This window comes from Chaetura pelagica, unplaced genomic scaffold (genome assembly GCF_000747805.2).
Source record: "Chaetura pelagica isolate M959 unplaced genomic scaffold, ChaPel_1.0 scaffold55, whole genome shotgun sequence".
NCBI classification, from domain to species: Eukaryota; Metazoa; Chordata; class Aves; order Apodiformes; family Apodidae; genus Chaetura; species Chaetura pelagica.
In genome coordinates, this window is record NW_009953571.1 from 1,407,389 (window position 1) to 1,417,213 (window position 9,825).

The following is a 9,825-nucleotide window of genomic DNA, read 5'->3' on the forward strand; positions in this document are numbered from 1 at the left end:
TTGGCAGGGCTCATTTTCATGCCCCAGAGAGCAGGGGCTTGTTTGCAGCTTGGCCACCCCTTGCCCAGCCCCAGGGCATCCCCCATTACCTGTACACGAGCCTCAGTGAGGTCTGTCCTCATGGCGAGCTGCTCCCTGGCATAGACGTCTGGGTAGTGGGTCTTCTGGAAGACCTTCTCCAGCTCCTCCAGCTGGTAACTAGTGAAGGTGGTGCGGTTCCTCCGCTTTTTGCCCTTGTTGCTCTCTGAGTCAGCCTTGTCCATGGGGCTGGGGAGGTCTGTGCTGGCCCTGTCCTGGGGAACTTTCACCCCAGGCTCCTTCACGCTGAGGTAGCTGCTGTCCATTCCCGAAGGGTCGGAGCTCGGCTGCAAGTCAGCCTCTCCCAAATTGCTCTCCTTACCTGTTTGGGTGGGAGGGTGGGAAGGGGAGAAGAGGGCAGGTTTGAGCAGGATGGGGAGGAGGAGAGAAAGAGAAGGAAACAGATGTAAATCTTTCCACCCGTTAATTGGTTCACCGCTCTAGCCGTGGCAGTCGGGTGGCAATCCCCAGATGCAGGTGGAGAAACTGACACCACCCTGGGCAGGGGCAGAGGAGGGAGGCAAAGCAGGGAGCTGCCCTGGGTGGGCACAGGAAAGCTGCTGGCCTTGGCCTTAGGGGCTGCTCGAGCTCAGCTCGGGGGTGGCACAGGTGTCTGGCCTGGCTGTATTCAAGGAAGGTGGCAGCTGTTATGCCACAGGAGCTGATCACAGCCCACAGATGCCAGCACAGCTGGGGAAGGGGAGGTTGGGGCAAGCTCTGCCAGCTCCTCCCTGTCCACAAACCCAGCACGCTCACATGCATGCACCCCAGTGTGACCCTCCTTCACCCTTCCACCACACACAGTGGGACTGAACCCCACAGAGCATAAATTCCTTGGTCCTTGCCACAAGAGAGGTCTCCAAGGATAGAGGGACAGAAACCCAGGCTTCAGAGGATGGTCCACAGTCACCAGCACATCTGTGCTCCCCTGCTGAATATTGGAGTAGAAAACCAGGGGCACACACAGCAGCCATATGTGGTGCTCAGTGGGACCTGTTTTCTGCTCGTGTGTCTCCAGACAACAGTGGTGTGTCAGCAGGGGAGCTCCTGACTGACACCCCCACAGCCTTTTGCAAGGCCTTGCACTGCTTTCAGCGAAGAAGCTATGAGCAGTGCTTAGTGCCAAGGAGAAGGCTGATGTAAGACATCTATGGAAGCCCCAGCCTGTGCACAAGGCAGAGAGAAATAAGAGGAGTCTGACAGCAGCCTGGGAGGCTGCTCCTGCCTGACTGCCCTGAGCAATTAATAATTAATGGCCCATGACGTCTCCAGCAGGATGGTGAAGCAGGAGGTGAATGTTTCAACCACTGCAGTGAGCTGATTCCTCTCTGAGGATAAGCAGCTACAAGTGAAACCAGGTATACTTGCCCTCAGGTACAGGCAAAGGGTGCTGTGATGGGGTGTCCTGCCCACCTCCTGTCTCCCAGCAACAGTGCTGTCCCTATAATTAGCAAGACCACTGCCACACCAGCAGGATCCTGGTGGGGATCCAGTGGCATGTGGAGCCTCTGATGAGAAGTGGTCATGGCTGTTCCTTGCCTGCTGCCACTGCTCTGTGCAGTGGACTGTCAGAGGGATTTGTGTGAGCAACTGGCCCACCCAGCATGTGCCACGCAGCCAAGGGTCACACGTGTCCACACTTCTAGCTGGGATCTTTGGACACAAAGCATGGTAGCCCTACTGCAGGTTTTAACCTTGAGCTGCTACACTCAGCTCCTGAAGGTCCAGAAAGGAAAGGGTGCAGTGACATATCCAATCTGAGCTGTCCTTACCAAGTCAAGATCATGCCATCTGGCTGATCCCTTTTTTTAAATTTCACATTAGCCTATTTTTAAATGTTCTCAGTCCTGGATCAGTCTTTCTGGGAAAGAGCTCCACCATCTAGTTATGTCCCCACCAGGAGATTTCCTTCCGTAGTGTCATATCCGTGGTCATTAATGCCAGCTCAGGCATCTTAGCTCATGTGTTTGAAAATCCCCACTTTTTCCAGCATTAGTCCCTCGTTACAACATTCTGCTACTTAATTCACTGTATATTTACAGTTTAGCCCTTTGTGAAAAGCCCTGTCACGACTTCACAGCCAAAAGCCTGTGAACAGGGTTGTGAGAAGATATACATATCCTCAGCCTTTTCTCACTCTCACAGCTGAAACACTGCATTTAGCTGGATGAGAACAGGAGGATAAAATGTAGCTGTCACCCTTGGGCACAAGGGCAAGGAAGGCCCAGGTTTAAGCTTGGAAGGATGAGCTACAAAAGGATTTGAGAAAAAAATTGCCCAGTTAGTAGAGAGGAATCAAGGGCAGGACTGAGGGAAGGCACCAGAGACACAGGAACTACCTGCCACTACCACCCAACTGCATTTTCAGATTTCTTCCTTTCTCTGATAATGTTCCTGCAGGTTTTGGTGGAGCTCCACACAAAGCTCAGCAAATCCTAATGTTGATAATCTCAGCTCTCTTTGCTTTGATCCTTTGGAACATTTTGCCAAGGTGTGCACTCCCTGGGTGCCAAGGCTGCCACCCTGCCTGACTCTGCACCCACACTGTCCAAGGGCTGAGCTGCTCGGCCACTCCTTGGGGATGCAGGTGGACAGGCCCATCTGAAATGTGCTTGAGCAGTGGCCTGCCCCACAGCCTGGGTAAATTGTGTGCTATGGCCATGATATTTATAATTTCGAAAAGTAATGATAATAAAGCCATTCCAGAAAGTTTGCGGCAATTGATTATCACTCATGAGAGTCAGTAGAGATGGAGAAATAAATAAATGGAAGTATTCCAGGAAATTCTTCCTCCTTTCTTCCTTTTTATATTATCACAGGAAGCTCAGTACATTTTCTCCTGACTTTGTGCTGGCTGCTTCTCTTACTCCCAGGTCTCCCTGCAACTCCAGCAGCAGCAGCAGGTGCAAGACCTGAGGCCTTTCCTTGGGAGCTCCTCTGTCATTTCTTATTGTGGGGGAGGCTCAGCTGGCTGGGGAAGGGTCTATACAAACACATATGCATGCAGGAAAGCTCTGGGTCTGATGTAATTTCATTGCCTGCACAGCTCAAACTGTGGCCAGGAGATGGGCCCAGGGCTTTCAGCAGTGGTAGTTGCCTCTGTCACAAACCATCATCCAGAAGGAATATCCTCACTGCACACATGGCAGGTGCCCCAAGCCTACCTGCCACCAGCCCAGAGCCCTCCTTGCCACGCTGCTCTCACCTTCCTGTGCTGCAGCACAGACGGGTTCCTTTATCTCCAGCCCCTGCAGGCACTGGTAGGGATGAGCTGTCTCTGTGAGAGGGGTAGAGAGAGTGGGATGAAGGGCAGGAGGCAGGGAGCATGGACATGCATGGCACGTAGGAAGGGAATGATGTGCATCCACCCTCAGCTGAGCATCCAGAGGAGTGACTCTCATTTCCTAGGAACAGGCTCTCTGACCACAAAACAGTCATGCTAACTGCTGAAGTGAAACGAATTGCATGCATCTGCATATGGATATGCCCAGACTTCCTGTAACTGGAGCTGGCCTCAAAGTTTCAGTGCAAAGTTTAGGGTGTCTGTTTCTAATCAAACCTAGATAGACCTTGAGTTACATATTGTGAAGCTCTCCACGACAAGGAGGTAATGTGAGTATCACTGCACCCTTACAAGCCTGACAGGACTGCTTGGTGCCTCCTTCACTGTTTATTACTCCATCCTTGCCCTCATAGCAGTAGAATGAGGCTGTTTTCTAGCTTCCCACACTGATACCCTGCTCTCCCTTGGCTGCCAGCTAGACCATCAGCACTTCCAAGACCTTCCCTGAGTCACCCTGTATCAGTTGCCAATGAGCAGGGACAGCTCAGGACAGCTGGACACATGGGCCCCCATCTTCATGCTGCTCCTTTTCAGGCAGGAGAGCTGTCTGCATCCTAGCTCTCCTGGAACGGAAATACCTTTCCAATCTCACTGTGATTTTACTGGGAACCCCACGGAGTTGGAATGTGGTGTAGGAAACACAGACCATGCTGCATGCATGGCCATGCAGTGAGCCCCTGAGATGTCCAGGCAGCACACCACTCTGCTAACACCCTTGCTAGAGGGAACAGGCATTTTAAACACACCATCACAACATGTGGAATCACAACTTCCGGATTCACAACTTGCATTTTTTTATTTTTTTTTCCCCCTGAAGTGTGCTATTCTGGGAGGGTGATGAAGTAAAACCTCTATGTACAAGCTTAACTATGAAATTTAATTTAGTGCAACCTCAGCCTGGTGTATCCACATGGCAAGGAAGTGTGGGATGTTTCAAATACACAGCTTTGGGGTCAGCTTGGAATGACAGCACATACATACATGACAAGCCATGAGTCTTCACTGTTAGATTCCTTTGAGTTAAGACTCCTTCACATAGGTCCTGTGATTGTGGCCCCACAGCCACAGGGGTTGGAAGATGACTACACAGCCATCAAAACCCAGGGGCTCAGGCAGCACAGGGCTGGTTCCCCAGGCTCCAGGCAAAGCAGCCTTGGTGTTGCTAGTGCACCTCTCTGGCAGTGTCTCATTTGAGCCACTGTGGTCTCAATGAGGAGCCCCATGCTACCCCAGCCCCACTCTGGGGGCAGCCTGGGATGCCTGGAACACATAACAGCAGCTCACACTCAGATGCTGCCCACCAGTGGCAAGTGGCTGTGCCAGATGGCCTCTCTGCTCCCACATAAAGTGGCATAGGGGCCTTCTGCCTTCCCACCCAGGTGTGGGCAGAGGAATTTTCTCCCCTGCCAGTCCCCAGATCCCCATGGTTTCGTACACTGCCCGTTTCATGGTGCACTTCCCTGCCAGCACAGCTGTGGTCTGACTCTTACTTTTCAGAAAAATTATGTTTTTTTAAAAAAACAAACAAAACAAAACAAAACCAACACCAAAACCTCTAGTGCAGATGCTTAAGAAGCTCTTAGTATCCAGTTCTGACTTGTAATGTCGTTCTCTCAATTCTTGCTTAAATACCAGTGCTAAAATTTTGCCTAGATGGAGTTTGGGCAGTGTATTCTGCACTTCTTACCAAGGAAGATTTGCACTGTAGCCCAACCAGCACACCTCCAGGACTTGGCCAGCAGCAGTAACCTTATCTGCTCCTTATGGTCATGTCTTAACACATGCTGAAGCCATTATACTTGTTCCTGAGTTGTCTGTTGCAGCCTTCTGCCTCCTGCCTGTCATTGCAGCCTAGAGGTCAGCACGGGGCTATCATTTAAAAAATACCCACATTTTGGGTTATGTAGGATAAAACAGAAGGGCTGGATTTTAGTCATACAAAAGCCCAAATCTTTAAGTTTATTTCTGCTCAGGGAGTGAACTCTCTTGCAGTCTGCAGATGTAGAGAAGAGTTTGAAGATGGAGAAATGACCCAGAATTTTGTGACTGAATCTGGCATCACTGATTTTATTAGCAATGATCAGGTACTCAATCATTGCTAGTTACAGACAGGGCAAATTCCTACAGAAAAGCCTATTCATAGAAGGATGAAAGGGTGAGAGGAGTGTTTCTTTCTACTGTGCTTCTCCTGACCACACGTAGGACCCCTCTCTTCAAGAAGAGCCTTATTTTTCTGAGCAGAGCACACAGCAGGAGCAACACCAAGGCCAGGAGAAGAAAAATCAGCAAAATCTTCTGTTCCTGAAGGGCAGTCTGGGGACAATGGCAAAGGTGTCACACAGCACTGGTGGGTCCACAGGCTTTTGGTGGTCTTGCAGCCAGTGTATAATGTGTTTATGGCTCTGTCTTCACTCTGTGCCTCAGAGATGCTTCTTTGAGAGTCAAAACCACCTCAGGTCTGGCTGCACTTAGACTCTCTTGTGCCTGGCTGGTTATGTTCCCCTTGAGTAAATCACTTGGACAGACAGCTTGATAAACATTTAACTCCAGTACTGCTGAGAAGCTAAGGTCACAGAAGCCTGGGGAACATGTGTGTGTGTTTCCACATGTGTGCTATATGTTTGTGAAAGTTGCTGTTCCTCTTGGGTTTTTTTTCTGCACTAGCTTTTTTTCCTCCGTACAAACATCTGTTTTCAAGGGCACGTGTTGCTTTATTGCCTGATTAGCTGAATTCACACACCCCGTGGCTACTTGGGTAGAGCTCAGCACCATCTGCATAAATGCAACATGCACTCCTTGCTCCTCTTTCATGTTATTTAAATTTAAAGGACACCAACAAACCTGGCTTTTATATAAACAAATCAGTTCTGAAAATTCCACATAGAAGCCGTGACTAGAGCAAAAAGGCACAGTTGATGCCCCAAGTCCTTTTTCATGTGGCACGTTCTTTTGACAGTAGGAAATAGCCAACTAGCAAATTCTAAAGGCTCAACACTGCTCCTAGTAACCTGCTGTAATTGCAGCTCCCATAATGTGATACAGGAAAAGAGAAACAGCAAGAAAATGTACTGCCTTTGCCTCCATGGGGAGCAAAAGAAACTGCTGTAAGGGCTTCTTCACCACTAAATGTGACAGGAGATCAATGTTTACCCGAATGGTTCTGAGGCAAGGGATCGTGGCTCTCCCTGAGGAACCCATGAATTTCTTAGCCATCTGTGTCTCTCTTAGCACCTGAAGGTCTCCAGTGCCTTGGAGATGTGCTCTGCCAGGATCAGCCACAAGATGGCTTTCCAAGTAACAGTGGAGGGAGGTGACAGCTCTGTGCAGCTCAGTGGCAGAAGATGCCACACAGGCATAGGTCAGTCTGCTACAGGTTTTCAGTGTGCCAGGCTACGTGCAACGTCCTGCTTGAAAGTGTGACAGTCAAGCTACTGCATTCTCATAGCCACCTATTACCTCTGAACTGATATATTACCAGTGCTTGTCTGCCAAGGAAGATGGCTGAGGTATGCAAGGATCAGATCTGGGCTTAAAAGGGCTTCCAGTTCTCCTTTAGCCCTGAATTTGATACCTTTTGGATAAACAGCCTGCTCCTTCCAAAGCAAACAGCATTGTCTTGCCATGGCTGTGGTCAGCTGAGGGTCTTGGCTTTTCTCAAGTCCCTCAGAGCCAGATGTGAACACCTAAATGCTCTGAAGACCAGGCTCAATGCTGAGCAAGACAAATTATGAGAGCTCATAAATAATTTTTTAAAAAAATCTCTATCAGTAACACAGGACAAAATATTGAATGGGATCATCTTGGTCACAGACTCATATAAACAGGCCAATAGTGATTTATTGGGAGTTAAGTTCAAAAGGGTCCACGGACCCTTGCCCAGGGAGATAGTGTGTGCCCCCTCCCTGGAAGTGTCCAAGGCCAGGTTGGATGAGGCTTTGAGCAACCTGGTCTAGTGAGAGGTGTCCCTGCCCATTGCAGAGGGGTTGGACTAGATGATCTTTGAGGTCCCTTCCAGCCCAAACCTTTCTGGGTTTTATGATTCCATGATGACCCTTGAGTAAATGAAAGGCAGAATAGGCAGTTGGTTGCTGAAAACTTCCATTCTCCACAGACAACCACTACAGGCAGCTTAGGGTTTTGCATGCCCTCATGTACTGACCCATCATGGGGCTTTTGTTGCACTTCTGTCTGAGCTGAGTGGCACTAACTGGCTGGCAGCATCTGGGGCAACATCTGCCCCATCTGCCTGTCTGCCTTAGTTTAGGATCATTCAGCTCTCTAAAGATTGTGTTTCCTTGAGAAAATCCAGCTATAACAAGGATTTCCTCTCTTGTTTGGAAATGCTGTCCAGCAGTGTTACATGAGGATAGGGTTTAAGGTAGCCAGGACTCAACTCCACCCCTGCTCTGAGGCCCTGTAAAGTCAGTCCCTGTACCTCTAGTAGGTAAAGGTAAGTGCTGGGGAACTCTGGGGCTGATGGCAGGCAGTGCCAGTGGAAACACTGTTCAGGTGGGAGTCATAGGTAAGGGTGGTGCAGTGCTTAGGGCTAGAGCGTAAGCCCCCTTATGAGATGCAGATGTATGTATTCATCTTAACCTCATCCATGTGCTTTGGTCACTGTAAAGATCTGAAAGACCCCCTTGCCTGAACACTGCAAGACAAAAGGGAGCTCTTCACTGCAAATTGTCATGTTCTCCAGAGCTTTCCCCTGCAACCAGTCAGCACCTCCCTCTTCCCCACAACACACCCCAGACAATTCCCCTGCAATTCCTATCCAGGGCTGGGTGCTGGGTGGGCAGGGCATCCCCTCCATCAGGTTGAGAGAGAGGCACAAGGCACCCGTGCAGCCACCCACGATCTCAAGGTGTGTTGCCTTCCATGCCTCCAAGCAGAGCAGCACCAGCTATTGCATGTGACAACAGGTACACAGCAGCCAGTAACACAGAGGAGAGCAGGGGACCCTCCTTCCTGCTGGTGGGGAGGGTTGGTGAGGCAAAACTGCCTGAAGGGGGCTGAGCCTTGCTCTACTGTCTGGCTATGGCACAGCTGAGTTCCCTGCTGCCAGCATGGAGGGTGATTCACCCCATCCTATGTGTCTGTGCCTGCCAGGACAGCATTTGTGCAGCCTGTCGGTCCGTCCGTCCACCAGCCTGTCTCACTCTGCATTCTTCTGTCTGTCTGTTTTGCAAAAGGAACCTCTTCACAGCAGAGGCAGCAATGCATTGCTGAAGTTCAGCTGCCTCCCAGAGGTGACTTCCACTTGCCTGTTCTGTGCTGCTGGTATCAGGACTGGAGCTGCAAACTGAAATAACGGGCAGAGCGGAGGGACAGGAGCAGGGTGATCAGAGCCATTTTGTCATAAGCTGAGCAAGAGCTCAGCTGCCTCTGCATTACGGAGTCCTGTTTCAAATTAGTGACAGACAAACTTCAAAAGACTTGCAGGCACCGTCCCGAGAGGCATCTGAGCAGGCTCTGCCTAGCTGAAGCAGCCAGCCTGCAGCCCTTAGCCAGCAAAGCTCAGCAGCACGTGTGTCCCTGCACTACCCTTATGCTTCAAGTGAAGCATTATTGACTTCAGACAGTCAGTGAGACAAGCCCCAACAAATGCACCCAGCACTGCTCCTGTGCTGCTTCTCCTGCTTCCCAATTTGGGCCCCCAGGTGCCCCCGTGAAGAGCTGGGGACTCAGAGTCTGGATGAGATGCTGTAGCAGCCTCATTGGTACCCAAATACAGCGTGTCTCAGGGGGATCTGGGTGCTACCATTTTCACTTGGAAAGTGGAAAGCAGTAGTGATGGGAAAGCTGAAGCAAAACCAGAAAACACCCAAAGTTGGCTGAACCTCACTGAGCCACAGAAAAGGTTGAGTTTAAACATTGGGCCAAAGTTTGGGCCAAGTTCTTTAGAAAAATAGTTCTGTTGTTTTTCAATTTTATAAAGCTGATTAGCAAAGAAAGGTCCAGATGATGGAATAAAAATATCCAGCTTTCCCCAAACATGCCTGTTCTTGGAAGCACAGCTCAAACTTATTTCCATTCTGACTGCACATTGCAAAACTCAAGGCCAGTCAGGTCTGGGAATTGCTAATGTTCCTAAAATTGCTAGGCTTTTAGAAGTATTCCAGAAAAAAAATAGGTTTCTGGCTACCAAAACCATCAATTCACAGTCACTGGGGCTGGGTGAAACAAACTGAAGCAAGAAGCAGCACAACCAAACTGGGAACTTGCCAACCAGGAGCAAAGACAAAACTGCTAACAGCAAACCTGACAGGGACAGGTTGTTTCCCCCAGCCTCTACACATCCCTCTTTTGCTCCATTGCTCAGGTCAGATATTTGTGCAAAAAATCTCCCTGCTGTGGGGTCAGGAGATGAGGACAGTGCTGCAGTCCCATGGGGTCTTCCTGCT

General features: G+C 49.9%; 1 protein-coding gene across 1 annotated transcript in view; it reads right to left on the reverse strand.

Annotated features, from left to right (window-relative positions):
* The window catches only part of ALX4 (ALX homeobox 4), a 50,134-nt gene that overhangs the window by 21,813 nt on the left and 18,496 nt on the right, over positions 1-9,825 (reverse strand). Inside the window, 1 exon segment of the mRNA XM_009999501.1 lies at positions 90-400. Coding sequence (XP_009997803.1) covers positions 90-400 — 311 coding nt within the window.